At 41.2% G+C, this 16,206-nt stretch overlaps 1 protein-coding gene across 8 annotated transcripts in view; it reads left to right on the top strand.

The window, feature by feature from the left end:
• Nucleotides 1-13,178, top strand: part of Golga4 (golgin A4) — a 92,625-nt gene extending 79,447 nt beyond the window's left edge. For 7 of the 8 annotated variants that reach the window (XM_045136301.1, XM_045136300.1, XM_045136298.1 and 4 more), the window contains 3 exons: nucleotides 2,371-2,457; nucleotides 9,956-10,018; nucleotides 12,480-13,178. In XM_045136301.1, the coding sequence (XP_044992236.1) occupies nucleotides 2,371-2,457; nucleotides 9,956-9,985 (117 nt within the window). In that variant the 3' untranslated portion in view covers nucleotides 9,986-10,018; nucleotides 12,480-13,178. The remainder of the gene's footprint in view (nucleotides 1-2,370; nucleotides 2,458-9,955; nucleotides 10,019-12,479) is intronic. The other variant, XM_045136296.1, reaches the window with a different exon arrangement.
• Nucleotides 13,179-16,206: the final 3,028 nt, after the last annotated feature.

The raw sequence follows: 16,206 nt of genomic DNA, 5'->3' as shown, positions 1-16,206 counted from the left end.
CTGTACATTAACAAAAAACTTGAAATAGGGACCAAGAAACACTTTGAATGAGCCAGGGTTCTGTGATTGGATTACCATCTGCAGCTGCTGCTTGTCCAGCTGAATGTGTCTGTCTCACCCGTTTCCTATTCACTTTTGTTTTTGGATTTTGTTTTTCAAGATAGGGTCTTGCTCTAGCCCAAGCTGACCTGGAATTCATGCTGTAGCCTCAGGGTGGACTCAAACTCATGGCAGTCCTCCTACCTCTGCCTCCCAAGTACTGGGATTAAAGGCATGTGCCACCATGCCTAGCTTACCTGTTTCTTCACCTGCTTTTGGTCACAGTGTTCTTTGTGCGGCAGTTTCTAAAGACTGCACACGTATGGTACACGCCTCCTTACAGTGCCGGGCGTTGTAAGCCCCGCCCTCTTCTCTCACACTGTCATGGCTTTTGGTCCTCCGCTCTGTTGTTGCCGCTGAGGTCCAGCATGTCATCCCTTGCAGTACAAGGTATTTGTTTCTCTTCCTAAACTGGATTCCAAGGGCACAACCACAAGAAGCGGCTCCTGAGTTAGGTGGCTTGTTTGAGCTTTGCTTCTCCAGGCCCGAAGACATGGTTTGGAGAGGAGACAGACTGATTCCTTTCCCAGTGTGGCAGAGAGCCTGAGCTTCTCCATTTAAGCCTTGTCTGACTCAATTCAAGGCTTTACTAGACAGCCATCTGTAAGCCCTGGGCCACTGGTGGAGTTAGAGCGGGTCACACCAAATGCTGTAACTGCAGCTCCTCTGTTTTTGTGTTTTGCACGCGTGCTTGTGCGTGTATGTGTACATGCTTTCAGGATGAGTGTAAGTGTAAGTGTGCTTTGTGGTGCAGTATTGAAAGTAGTACTCTTTAACTGTGAATCTCTTGAATTTTAGATTTCTGGTACTTGCTAAAAAACTGTTCTTCATAAGTAATAATATATAAGGAGCTGGTTCCATGTGTTAATAGAAAGAAAATACTAACATGGTTACTGCTTCCTATTTCTCTTGCCAATTCATGCTACATGTATGTGATGTCTGGACTTCAGTTTAGCTAGATGTTTCTGTTCTATCTAGTTAATGCCATGTAAATGAAGGATTATAAAATGCCTTTGGAATGCTCCAAGAATTCTGTTTTAAATAGTCATTTAGAATTTTACTTTTTATCATCAAAATGGCAGAGATAAAGACAAAGAGAAGAAAATGGCTGAAAGTAAAATCTTTTTTTTTAAATTTTTATTAACATTTTCCATGATTATAAAATATAAATCTTGCCATGTGTTGAGAGTGTGGGTGAGAACCAGTATTAGTTGATCTGTTGGATCTGTATATTATATTAGTTTTACATATAGGAATATTAACAATGTATTACCTATGCTTTGTACCTAATAGGATTCTTAAAAATTTCTTTCTAGATTTTTTTCAATTGATATGAATTTCCAAATCTTTTGATTGTCTATATTGTGCCATATCTTTTTTCTTAAGAAAAAATCAGAATATCACCACCAGCACATGCTCGTGCACATAGAGCACATGTAACCATGAACAAGGGATGTCAGAAACACTTTTCTGGGCTGTTGGCCCATCCCCTGCAGGAATCCCCTCAGACTCCTATCCCTGACTTTATATGTAAGCACTGAACTTGTTGTCCTGCTTATTTCATAAGTGATATCTTCTTTCCTCTCTGTCTTTTTCGAAACATCCCATCTTGATACAATATAGGGAATTTCAGCCTTTGAGGAGAATTTTCCAGGAGCTTATGGGTGACAGTCTGACTTACGGTATACTTATTCAGATCTGCACAATTTATGATCTTGTTGTGCAAACCACCATGTGTACTGTTTTGATTCATCATGTGTTCTCCCAAACAAAGCATCTGTGTCTCTTTACTATGTGATTCCTATTAGGCTGCTGTGCTGCATGTCTTAAAAACCACTGACCAAGCATGTTCATGTTCATGTAGTAGCCCGCGTTTAAGAGATATATGATGTGATTTAGTTCAAGTGGAACGTGGCTTATCTGATTCTGATTACTGAGCGTATAATCACCATATGGTTTCTGCAAATAAAAAGCCTTTTCAAACAAATAAGTCATAAAGTTTTATCTTAATAAGACCAAGGGCCAAGAACATTAAATCTTTGTATAGCTCTGTGCTATCGGAAATGCACCTTAAGATACTAGGAACCCAGCCCTTGTCAGGAGTCCTGTTAGCACTGCCACTGGCTCGTGACTGACGCCTTCACATCATACTTCTGTGTCCATGGCTTCATTAAGAGCACTGACGAACCCACCAGCAGACCATGTCAGAGCGGGTTGAGGCTCCATCGCCTTAGTGGTCTGTTACTGACCGTCTTTTCCTTTCTCTTATAGACCATGGCAAAAGTCATAACCACTGTTCTAAAGTTCCCTGATGATCAGACTCAGAAAATTTTGGAAAGAGAAGATGCTCGGCTGATGGTAAGCTTCAGCAGTGAGTTACAGCCGGTTGACTCTCGTTTGTGTGATTGTTGGTTCATGCACAAAGTCTTCCAGTTGGTAAAAGAAATTGACAGTCTTAAAGTCTTTTTTGTACAACAGCTTAACAGCTTGAAAAGTGACAGTGGATTTACATTAAGAAAGTTCTGCCATGGGCAAATGCCAGTGGACTCGCTGAGGGAGAGAACAGCCTACGTAGCACACACACGAGCTGGCACAACATCCGCAGTGTAGGGTCCGTGACACTCGAGCTATCTGAAGCAACGTTTGTTTAGCACATCACAGAATACAATTAATAAAATGGTTCCTTGTCTATTTTGATTGATTGTATATATGTTAATACTAGGTGAAAGAATTCAAGCATTTTCAAACTTGTTTAAATGGAAAGTTAGGCAGACCAGTTATTACTTTTCAATGTTAAATAAGCTGTGCTTTAAAAACAAACCCAACACTTCGCAAATGATTCAAAATTCTCCACGCTAGTGTTTCAGTAAGAAGACCACATTGGCAGACGTAAAGCATGTGAGGTTTTGGCCCTGCCCCCAGCACTTTTCCTTCCTTTCCATGTCAGTAGAAGCCTTCAGGGGCCTTCCATATCCTTTCCCAATCTGCTTACTCATCTTGTGAGCACAATCCTACTTTCTCTTCTCTCTCAATGAGGCAGCAAACATCTTCCTAGTAGGCTGCCTCTATCTGACACTCTCCAGTTATAGTGTCCCATCGTGCGTCTGCAGAACGTGCTGCTTACAACAGTTCTTGCTTAACCCAGGTCTCCCAAGTCTCATGAGCATTAGGTCTGGCTCATGACTGTCATCCATAGGACTCAGCCCACAGCAGGAGACGGCCCAGGTAGGAAGTTTTTACCCTTCAACACTTTGCACAGGACCAATCCAGGAGGGACCCCAGGGCCCAGGCAGATGATAACCATTTATTCTTGGCTTCCCATGGTCAATGTGGCAACACTGATCTTTGTCCCAGCATCAACATCCCATTATATGTTTGGATTGGTAGGAGAGGAGTTTTTTATTTGATTTTATTCATATTCATTTATTTATTTATTTATTTATTTTTTTGAAGTATCAGGGATCAAACCCAGCAATTCACATGTGCTGCACAAGTGCTCTACCCCGGAGCGATATATGCCCCTATATGTTGTATTATATATGTATTCTTTATTTTGTAGGACAATTGATATGATTTTGGTTGGCATATATTTTTATAAAGCACCCCTCTGACACTTAGTGGACTGTAAAGCATTGCTGTGCCTCTTTCTGGATATAATTTTTTTGATAAGTGCGTTCTTTCAGTGAGTGCCATTCATCAAGAGAGAACGCCATTTTCCATTGCATCAGATTTCTAATTCCACACCATGTCATTCAGAGTTGGTCACTCCCCTCCACCCCCCCCCCCACCCCCCGCTTCCTCTCTCCCTCCCTTTCTCCTTCCTTCCATGGGTCAGGAGGCAGTACCAGAACTCATGCCAATCCAGGAAGTACCTGCAGCTTTGTAAAGTAAAAGCCTCCAGTGCCACCAGGACTGTTAACATGATCCTATCATTACAGTTTCAGAAACATTTTTAAATGAAGGCTTCTGGGGTTAGATGACAGAGAGATCAGAAGTTTCCTCCACGCATGAGAAGAATCAGGGCAATAAAGAAAGGCTATATTCTGACACAAAAGAGGAGAGAATCTGAAGTCTAGGAAGTAGGGACAGGACAGTTGTCAATCACTGAGATACAGAAAGTGACACAGAAAAGGAGGCAACAGTCCACAGCAGCTGGGAGACCCAGGCTGGAGGAAGGCCAGGTGGCCCTGGTGACAACAGACTGCCAGTTGACTGAGGAAGAGCCCACTACTCCATAAGCCTTGAACCTGTGCAGGGAGATGGAGTAATAGAGACTTCCTGGGGAGCAGGCCAGCCTGGGGAAGACAGCCGTCTTGTCACTCCTTACCATCTTGAGAGGAGACCTGTCATTTGAGACTTAGCTACTCTGGGGATCTGAAAACAAGTAAAAGTTATCAGTCGGGCATCCTGGGCATAACCTGCCCTAGTATCTACTTGGAGAAAGAAAGAGAACAGTGGTGAGGTGGAAAGTTCCATATGGGACACTGAGAAGTTTTAAGAAACTGGAAGCAGGCTGGGGAGATGGCTCAGTGAACACGTGCAAAGCACTTGGTGTGCAAACACAGGACTGGAGTTCAGTCCCTAGCACCGGAGTGAACAGCTGAGCGTGTCCACACGTGCATGAGAGCCCAGTGCTGAAGGGTGGGCTGGGGTGAGGGGAGGATCACTGGGGCTGCTGTCTGCAGTCTGGGGGTAAAACAGTGAGCTCCAGAGCAGTGAGAGGCTGCCTGTAGGAAATAAGGCAGATGAGCTATAAAAAGACAGACTGCGTCTTCCTCTGGCCTCCACATGTGTGTTCATGCAGCATGCGTGTGTACATGCATACCAAGATAAAAAAGAGAAAGAAAGGGCAACTGGGAGCTCGGGCTGTGCAGTGTGACAGTAGTGTGATGAGGAGCCTCGCCTCCCCACCAAGGTGGTCTGATGCTTAGCAGGGCAGAGAGCTCTGAGCCCTGGCCCATCCTAGCGGTGGGCTTCTCAGCAGCCGCCCCTCCCTTAGGGTGCTGTAGGGCTGGATGGAGCCTGACAGTGATGAGCAGAGTGCGGGCTCCCTCAGTCCTCCGCTCCAGTGCAGAACTCAGTACTTTCTTCTTTTCCTGACACACAGTCAAGGGACACCCCATGGCTGGATGTTCGATGCTTCTGGATGCACAAACAGGGGTCTTTGAACCATGGAGACTGGTCTGGCATATAAGCCATAGAGCTTGCAGGGGCAAAAGGGGGTCCTCTTATGCACAGAAAGCAGCTTATCAGATCAGAGCAGCCCTGATGCTCCAACATGCCCTTTGACTGGCGAGGCTGACAACCCCCCCTGCCGCCCCGCAGTGGGGCAGAGGAGCTCTTACACACTGTGGCTGCAGCCGCCCACCCCAGACCTGGCGAGTCCAGTATAAAAGGCCATGAAAGAAGCTTCTTCAACTCTTGAACTTTCTGAAACCTTCTCTTTACTATGTTGTTTATTATTATTTTTTGTTTTAAAATCTCATGTTTTTGTTTTATCTCTCCTACCCTTGTCTTATTTTACTTACATTTTTTTATTTTGTGTTTGATATCTTTATCTCTTGTTCTTTTCTCCTCCTCACATTCTTTTTTTAATTCCTTTTTATTTTATTCATGCTTGCTGCTTTTGTCCCTGCTTACTCCTTACTTCATTCTTTAATTGTTATTTTTATCTTTACCAGCTCTTGGCGGTTTAAGAGTCTATGATAGATCTCTGCTGTGTTTCTGTTTGCCGTCCGTAGCACGGTGGCGTGTGTGCTGAGCTGTGCTCTGTGGGGTGCTGTCCTCTCTGAGCACTGCTGGACAATCCCTCAAGTGAAGGCTGCTGACTAGTGACACTGAGACTCCCAGCTGAAGCCAGAGGCGAGGCCCATCTCAACAGATGAACTTAGCACACAGTTGCAGCAGGATTATCTGAGAGTTCATAACTCTCCAGTAGTAATCCAAAGATACTGAGATGCTTACAATGCCAGAAAACAAACTCAGACATCTAGTTTTAAAATTATTAGTGAGGAGTGGGCATGGTGGCTCACGCCTTTAATCCCAGCACTCAGGAGGCAGAGGTAGGAGAATCATCATGAGTTCAAGGCCACCCTGAGACTGCATAGTGAATCCCAGGTCAGCCTGGGCTAGAGTGAGACCCTACCTTGAAAAACCAAAAAAAAAAAAAAGATTACTGAGGCTGGGGGAGATGGATCAGTGGTAAAGGTGCTTGCTGGCAAAGCCTGCTGGCCCAGGTTCAATTCCCGAGTGCTCCCATAAAGCCACATGCACATCCCCCCTTAAATAAAATAAAATTAAAATAAAAAAAAATGATTGGTGACATCAAACAAGCAATTGAAGTAATGGAGACATTTCAACCTGAAGCAAAATTCAACAAATTCTGAAAAGAAGAAACAAAATCTTAGAAATGAAAAGCTCAGTAAACCACATTTTTAAAGCCCTCAGTATAAAGCATCAACAGTAAGGGCAGGCGTGGCGGTTCGTGGTTCGAATGCCCGCATCGGGAGGCAAGGCGGTCGATTACACGCAGATAGCAGCAAAGATGAAAGCAGACCCTTCTGACCCTAGCATTCGCAATGCCGAGAGCAAATCCGCAAATGTGCCCATGGAAGAGGAGCGTAGACAAACAAGTCACAAAGCCTACTCAGTGAAAGTTTTACAAAAAAATTTCCACACCTGGGTGAAGAAATGGATATCCAAGTACAGGAGGCGTTTAGAGCCTTGAGTAGACATGGTCAGTAAAGAACACTATATCAACCCTTTACAGTTGAGTAAGAAATAAGAAAAAAAATCCACTTATGGCAAAGGGATAGAACTGGAAGTCATCACTTTTTACAATATAGTTTTGTTTATTTACTGGAGATGGGTATGATGGGCACAGCAGGGCCTCTTCCCCTGCAAACAAACTACAGATACATGCTCCACTTTTTGTGTATGGCTTTGCATGGGCAATGAGGAACCCAGTCCATAAGGCTTTACAAGCAAGTGCCTTTAACCAGTGAGCTCACCATTTAAATGAAATAGGTCCTACTGACAAATATCACATTTTTCTTTCATATGCAGAATTAAGATTTAAAGAAAGTCTGAAAGCAGAATGAAAATTTTGGGAAAAGAGGAAAGGGATCTGCAGAAGTGGGATGAGAGAACAATGGGGTGAATGTGATCAAAATGTGTGGGTGTGGGTCTGTTGAAAATGTCATAAGGAAGCCTATTATGCTGCATAAGTGACATGCATTCAGAGAAAGTAAAGTAAACATTAAAATACAAAGGTTTATAACATAAAAGGGAAATAGTTTAAGAGATGCAGAAGAGTCTGCTTTAATGATGTGTATCCTTCCTTCCTCGTGGCTTGGAACACAGCAGGGTCTTCTCAGATTCATCAGAACTTGCCGTAAGGACAGACTCACACGCACTGCATTCCTTGCACGTGTGGAGTCTGGTTGGTGCGCTCTGATGGGAGAGCAATTAAACTGGGAAATGCTATGTAGGAACCTCTTAAAGCAGATGAGAAAAGGGTGTTTTTTTTTTTTTTTGGTTTTTCGAGGTAGGGTCTCACTCTGGTCCAGGCTGACCTGGAATTAACTCTGTAGTCTCAGGGTGGCCTTGAACTCATGGCAATCCTCCTACCTCTGCCTCCCGAGTGCTGGGATTAAAGGCGTGCGCCACCATGCCCGGCTGAGAAAAGGGTTTTTTAAGTGGTAAGTAAAAAGAAATCATTAAGCAGGTATGGTGGCACACCCTTTAATCCCAGCACTGGGGAGTCAGAGGTAGGAGGATCGCTGAGAGTTTGAGGCCCCCCTGAGACTACAGAGTGAATTCCAGGTCAGCCTGAGCTAGAGTGAGACCCTACCTCGAAAACCCCCCCAAAAAAAAAAAGAAAAGAAAAGAGAAGAAATTGGAAAGCATTAGACTCTTATTCCCCAAATAAAGCAATGTATGTATTTTAGAGAGTGGAAACATTTGTATGTGATTCTCCTTTGTCCTGAGGCTGACCTGCTCAGACAGGGCGGCTCGCCCACTTCTCTACTGCCCTTCTAATCAGAGCCGGGACCCTGTGCGGCTGGGGAAGCGCACTTAGCAATCACTCATTCTATAGGTGTCTTTATGACGGAGATAACTCGTGTTGGCCTTGTGGAGCCTTTCATTTTAGGGTGAGAAGTAACGTCTTTCATCTTACATATGAATAAAAGAGACTAAGTGGTATGATTCAAATAATAAAAAACAGATGCTTAAGAAATATGAAGTAAGTTCCTGGCATGGAATGGGAAGAAATCTCAAAATATGGCATGATCTATAAATTAATCAAAGTGAGACAGCTGTTTGTCCGTGTAAGGAGACTCTTGGTACTTGGTAGCGTGACTCAGGCCTGCTCCATGTGTCTTGAAAGGAATCTCCTTGAGGATGTGTATTGGAATTGGCTGATGATTCATCTCTTGCAATTAAGTGATTCCTTGTTATGAAGAAACCTCCTTTCAAATGTCCCTAGAAATACACTTATCTTAGTGTGTTAGCACAACGTAAATGTACATGTCTTTTTTTTAATAACTATTGAGCAAAATGGTCCTTTTTGGATGTCACTTTGGTGACAGGGAAGCAGAGAGAGAGAGATCAAGAACAGGAAGTTGAATCAGTATCTCAAGGCCTGTCTCCAGTGACACACGTCCTCCAGTAAGGCTCCACCTCCTAATAGTTCCACGTCCCTCCCAAATAGTGCTGCCAGCTGAGGATCAAGTACTCAAACACACGAGCTGGTGGGGACATTGTACAGTCAACACCACAGGTGAATAGCTCCTCCCCGCTTCCCTCTACATCTGTCGAGTTCTCCCTTATTACTTAAATAGTCTATAGAGAATTAGTGTCCCTAGCTTGCCTTTTCACTTACTGTATCTTTGTGCCCCGTTACAAATGACAGTCTTTCATGTTTGAATGGCTAACTGTTGTCACATGGGTATCCTACAGTTCTCCTCGTTATCCCACTTAGCGTGTTCTCGGTTCTTACAGACTGACGAGCACAGGCACGGGCATCCATCCGCTTACGGCCTGCATGCATCTGCTGGCTTCTTTCTGGATGTCCCCTTCTGTGCTGTGTGCTGCTTGGATAGCTTGTCTTTTGGTTTTGCTGCCTTACTAACCTTAGCCTCACACCACATATGAAGAACAGTGAGCGTGATGCTTCGTAGATGGTCGTGTGGTCCAGGGCTAGACTTGCCTTTCATAAATTACTTTTATGTGTTTTAATGCAAAGCATGAACCTAGTTAATGACTGTGGATAATGGCCAACTGAAATTAAGGCACAGAATTTATTTAAGGTTTACCACAGTAAGAACAATATTTGAGATTGAGTTCCTTTAAACTGAAGCTTCAGTTTGGTTCTTCATTCTTAAAACCATTCTTGATATTATGAAAGTTATTCAGTAATAAAATAAACAACTTCTAAAAATGCAAATTAATATACAGATAGATGTACTGTGTTTCAAATTCAGCATACTTCCAAAAATTTTTGAGGATAAACAAAGATGAATCAGATTTTAAAGTATACTTTGATAAAGCTATGAAAGAAATCAGTCCTTTTGTAAATAACTATCCCCTAATTTGTTGAGCAGTTAAATACATGCAAGCACATGAAGGACAGTGTCCATCATGTGGTTGAAACTTGGGAATGGGAATTGGAAGCACAAGCTTAGGAGAGAGGGACGGCTCCATGCTCCTCATGCTGAGCCTGCACCCTCAGCTCGGGGCAAGAACAAGTGACGTGTACTCTGTTTAATACAGTGACTTCATAGACGCATAAAAGCTCTATTACTTTGTCTTAGAACTAACCCAATAAGCTTTTTTTTTTTTCCTGGCTTTGTAGTTTCCTTCACCTCGCAGTGGTATCTTCTGAGTAAACCACCAGTCTGTGCTTAGTTAGCATGTGGTGAGTGGAGAATAATGCCTCATGTCTTTTATAAAAAATCAAATGTGTTGCATGATACTAATCATTTTGCTAGAGTTCTTTTGTTCTTGTTTAATGAATTATTGATTATGATATGGCCTAATGTAATTGCTTTCTGCTGTTTCTGCTTTATAGATTAATAATACGTAGATGAACAGTTGCCAAGAATGGCTTTTGAAATTACTAAAGATTATGAGAAGGAAACAAAAAACAATTCTCTGGATCCAAATGAAGTGATAGGTATCACACATCCAGAATTGAAAACACACTAAAGCTTAATGAGAGTCAACAAGTTGGAAATGATGCAAACTCATAAGATTGATTAAAATTACTCTAGCAGTATTAGTCGATGCTATATTCATAAGTCTAGCTGTCAACCTGAAACATTTACCTCGGATTGTGCCATAACTTCACAATTCACAAATAAGTTGAATCACAGCTAATGACATAATGATGCCTTATTATTTCAAGGATTGACTCAGCTAGTACTCACCTAACAGTGTCCACCTTGTTAAGCTTTGAGCTTTAAGACTCCGCCATTGTCTGAATTTGAATCTCCTTTTGATTTGCTTTTATCATGTAATTTGCCTACATGATTATTTAGATGACCGCCTACTGTTCCTGTTTTCTACATTATAGTGGCTGGCAGGACAATACATACTTTTATTAGGTTACGTTTATAATAAACATATGAGAACTAAGTACACGTCCAATTCATCAAGTATAGTTTCCTTTTCATAAAAGCATTTTATCACACATTTTATTGCAGATAAATGCTGTCATTTAGCACTGGGAATGTATACTCACAATGGTGTTCAATCTTTTGACATTTCAATATGGCATTGTCATCTCCAATGTGATGGGCCACATTCCTAGCCATCCTAGGATACAGCCACAGTTGGACATGCCTATGTAGCTTTTAGGTTCATTGATTGCTTGTCTACTCAGCTTTTGGACTGAAACATTTTTAGACATAAGGTCTGCAAAAATAATACAATGAACATTTACTTATCTACCCTTTACTTAGATAAACCAGTTGTTAATATTCATTGAATTTCCACCCTTATTCTCACTCCTTGTTTCTGCATTTCCCCTATTGTTTTATTTGGCAGTTACCTGCAAATATTGTACTTACAAGTGTTTGACAATTACACACAAACAAGTACTTTAAAATATATCTTCAAGGTACAGGGATTTCCCTACACAATATAATTATCACACTCAGGAAACTTATTAAGATATTGCTGTTATCTAGTGTATAATATTCATTTGTTCCCCAATTGTAAAATAGTATCTTTCAGAATTGTCTGAGCTCCAGGGGCCACAAGATCACACATGGCACAGTGGCCAGGTTGCCAGTTTCTTTCACTAGAGAAGGTCTCGGTTCTTTTGTCTTTCATTGACAGTGTGTCACAACATTGAATCACTCATGATTTTTTTTTTTTTTTAGAATTGCTGAAGCTAGGGTTTGAAAATCCCATAACTGACAAAGAAATAATTACAATAGAGAGCCTTTTTCATGTTGTCCTTAGGTTTCTCAGGCCAATGTGATGTTGATTATAAATAATATTGCTATTAGTATTTCATGAGGAATGGATAGTACTTTGCATGTACAAATTGAAAAGGCCTTTAAACTTCCCCATTCCACCAAATGTATGTGAAAAAATTCTATTAATCTTACTTGATAATCTATGTGTCTAACATCTTAAACTTCACACTCAGTCTAACTACTAGCATTTAGCTTTCTTAGGAAGATTTTGGCTTTGTTTTCTCATAGCATTTTTCAGTTTCTAAATTGTTTATTAACTCCAGATGAGGCTTAGCCTCTCACACCACAGTGCTATTTGTCTTTCATTACTGTTCCTCTCATGCTGAGAGAAGTGCAGTTATGCAGGAAATCCACACATTGGGAAATGGAGCTGCCCTGTAAGCCAATATGAAGAGCTCCATACTCCACACCTGGTACATAGTGAAAGGCCACAGCTCCAGAATTCACATAAAAATGCTGCTTTCCAGAAGTACCTTCTACCCACTTGAATCATCCCAAGAACATAAGTTTTTTTTTAAATTTAATTTGATTTTGTATTTCATTTCATCATTATACCAGTATTTTATGCTTACTGTAGGCCAGTACCTACCACTGTTTTTTTTTTTTATTTCTTTTTTTTTTTTTTCAATTTTTTTTGTTAACAACTTCCATGCTTATAAAAATATCCCATGGTAATGCCCTCCCTCCCCCCACTTGCCCCTTTGAAACTCCATTAGAAGATTCTATTAGCATTTAATATTTAGAATATTTTTATTTCTTTACTACTCTCTCCAAACAGTAGAATGCATTTTTTACTTTAACTTTAAAAACAAGTCTCACAGAATCTCATGTGAAAGATTCTCTCATTTTCTTATTTGCTTCTTTTTTCACTTCCATTTCCTCTTTGTCTTACAGTCCTGGCTCCGACCTTCGTCTTGAAGAAGTGGGGAGAGTGAGGTGGGGTGACTGCTGCTCGCAACAGTGTCTACGCCCGCTCCTCTTGGAGAATGAAGCTGTCATTCAGGGCCATTTGTATCACTAGGAGACGACAAAATGTCTTGCACTGGCCACAGATATACTGCAGGTGATGGTGAAATAGATTTTTTTTTTAAAAAACCAGTGGAGAAATGGCCATGGGTTTTCCTTTTTCTTCAGTTTTTCTCTTGGGAAGAGTTTTATGTTGTTTAAAATAAATATTTTGAATTATCCTGATTTATGAGACCACTTAATGTTCTTCCATTCTTCTTGTCCCTCTTTTTAAAGAACTGCTTGTCTTTCTTATTTATTTATAGAGTGATTTTTTTTATAAGGACTTGTGCAATACATTTTGGGGTGAAATTTAGTGGACATTTTTCTGATAAATTAGAAAATTTAATTGACTATTGCCAGATTAATTTTTCAAATATTTGTTAAAGACTAATTCATGAAGCTATGACATGTGGAAGCCCTCAATGGCAGCACCTCATTGTTTACCTAGCTTTTGTACTTATATTTTTCAGAGGAGAAAACACTATTGTAAATTGTAAATAGCCAATACCTAACTATTGGATGCAGATCTGTAACTGTTGTCAATGGCATCTCATAGGAACAGATAAATAAAGTTTATTTCCTATATAATATGATTCCATTGTGCATCTTTGTAGGTTGAAATCCACTTCAAGATGGTTCCACTTCCATCTTTTATTTGTTTGAATATAGTGAGGAAATCTCAGGAGAACAAATGTGGAGCACCTGGAAAGGGGTGTGTGTGCATGTGCGTGTATGTGTGCATAATTAGTATGAACAAGTCAAAATGAGTATAGAACATTCCAGTGTATGTTTTAGGAGTGTCTCCTCTCTATGGAATAGATATTCCTTTGGTTCTTCTTAGACAGTGAGAAATTTCTGGACACAAGCAGTGGGAACTACTCAGAGGGGCTCACATACCTTCATGTTCTAAGAAACACAGTACTCAAGTTCTAGAGGCTGTCGAACCTCTGCCCAAGATGGACCCAAGTTACCAGCCACGCTGAGCCCCGCTGTGTTGAGCCTCAGGCTGGGATGAAAAGTGCGGCACTCTAAAGGGGTGGTCAGGGCCACGCACACCGCACAGCTGGCTCAAGCACTGCTCTTAAGAGAAGTCTATTGTTTCTTTCTTCCTTTCTCTTTTGGTTTTTATAGATAATAGTTTATGTAAATTGATAAAACGTCCCTCTGAAGGGTTTTTAACAACAACATGATTATCACATAAACTTTTATAAGCTTGTTTCTAGAAAAGAAAGGCTGCCACGAATTTCATGTGTAACTTCCTGTAATTTATCCTTAACCCTTACCCCACCTTAAATTATGGAGGCAGACAGGTCAGAAACAGCAGACAAAGATTAGTAGACTTTTTTCTTTTTTTTTTTTTTTTTTTAATTGACAGTGTCCATAATTGTAAAGAATATCCTATGGTAATTCCCTCCCTCCCCCCACTTCCCTCTCTCCCTCTCAATCAATCTGTCTTTTATTTTGATGTCATGGTCGTTTCCTCCTATTATGATTGTCTTGTGTAGAGTGTCAGGCACTGCGAGGTCATGGATATCCAGGCCATTTTGTGTCTGGAGAAGCACGTTGTAATGAGTCCTGCCCTTCCTTCGGCTCTTACATTCTTTCCATCACCTCTTCCACAATGGACTCTGAGCCTTGGAAGGTGTGATAGAGATATTGCAGTGCTGAGCACTCCTTTGTCACTTCATCTCAGCACCATGATGCCTTCTGAGTCATCCCAAGGTCACTGCCATCTGAAAAGAGAAGCTTCTCTAAACAAGAGTGAGAGTAGCATTTAATATATGGGTATGAATGTTAACAGAAGTGCTTACTGGGTAGTTTGGTGAGCACAGTATATACATTTAGCCAGACACTAGCAGATGTTACACCCCTAGGGCTCATGACTACCCCTGTTGCAGGTTTTCAATATAAGGGATGTATTCCCTCCCATGGAGTGGGCCTTCAATCCAATTAGAGGGCAGTTGATTTCCCCCATAACAAACATGCCACTCTTGCACCCGGTGGCTCATTTGTCCTGGCTGGCCAAATATAAGGCTTATACTGTCCACTGTTGGGTATCTTCACTGGTGATTTCTCTCTCCCCCATTGAACTGCATACAGTGTGGCTTTTTCCAGCTTTCTGTCAACTGGCCTACATACATGTAGAAGGTTTTCAGTTAAGCTCCAGGAGGATTTCTCAGTGACCTTGCAGCCCAAGTATGTTGAATCTTCAGCCATAGGGTCTTAACCATCTATCCCTGGTGGGAAACAAAGGGCCTTGGCAATGGCCTGTAATGTTTTGGGGCATCAGGGACCTCCCAGGCCAACAACTCACTGGAAGGTATCCCATCCCTGTCATTGAAAATTTTCTAGTAACAATCTGGTTTCTGAGTGTTCCATTGTCCAAAAAAGTAGGTTTCCATATGACTTGTTTATATCCTCTTAGATTTTGATTAGCCCTCCCTCCACCTTTCCTTTACTCAGTCTCTTCACCTGACCTCACTTAGGCCTTTTGACCCCATTAATCTGTTCTTCTACTTACATGTGTACAAAACCATTGTATTAAGTCCCCCCTCCTTCCCTTTGTAGTCCTTTTATATCTCCTTTCTAGCTTACTGGCTTCTGCTACTGAGTTTTATTCCCACTCACATAGAAGTCCAATCACGTATAGGTAGGATACACATATGAGAGAGAACATGTGACGTTTGGCTTTCTGGGCCTGGGTTACTTCACTTGGTATAATCCTTTCCAGATCCATCCATTTTCCTGAAAATTTCATAACTTTGTTTCTTTACTGCTGAGTAGAACTCCATTGTGTAAATGTGCCACATCTTCATTATCCAGTCACCAGTTGAGGAACATCTAGGCTGGTTCTATTTCCTAGCTATTCTGAATACAGCAGCAATAAACATGGTTGAGCAAGTATCTCCAAGGTAGTGAAATGAGTCTTTAGGATATATGCCAACGAGTGCTATAGCTGGGTCATGTGGTAGATCTATTTTTAGCTGTCTCAGGAACCTCCACACTGATTTCCACAATGGCTGGACCAGACTGCACTTTTACCAACAGTGTAGAAGGGTTCCTCTTTTTCTCTCACCAACATTTATGGTCATTTGTTTTCATGATGGTAGCCAATCTATCAGGAGTGAGATGGAATCTCAATGCAGTTTTAATCTGCATATCCCTGATGGCTAGGGATGTAGAACATTTGTTGGATGTTTATATGCCATCTGTATTTCTGATTTTGAGAACTTTCTATATAGTTCCATAGCCCATTTTTTAATTAGGTTGTTTGATTTCTTACTTAATTTTTTGAGTTCTTTGTGTATTCTACATATTAATCCTCTATCAGATGTATAGCTGGACAAAGATTTTCTTTCATTCTGTAGGTTGCCTCATTGCTGTATTCTCAGTGTCCTTTGCCATCCAAAAGCTTTGTAATTTCATGAGGTCCCAGTGGTTGATCTGTGGTTTTATTTCCTGAGCAGTTGGGGTTATATTCAGAAAGTTTTTGCCAAGATCAATATGTCGAAGGATTTCCTCTACTTTTTCCCTCTAGCAGTTTCAGAGTTTCGGGTCTGATATTAAGGTTTTTGATACATTTGGACTTAATTCTTGTACATGGAGAGAGATT

The sequence above is a fragment of the Jaculus jaculus genome, chromosome 17, assembly GCF_020740685.1.
Source record: "Jaculus jaculus isolate mJacJac1 chromosome 17, mJacJac1.mat.Y.cur, whole genome shotgun sequence".
NCBI classification, from domain to species: Eukaryota; Metazoa; Chordata; class Mammalia; order Rodentia; family Dipodidae; genus Jaculus; species Jaculus jaculus.
The sequence above is the reverse complement of the archived record's forward strand: the minus strand, read 5'-3'. Positions and strand labels throughout refer to the sequence as shown.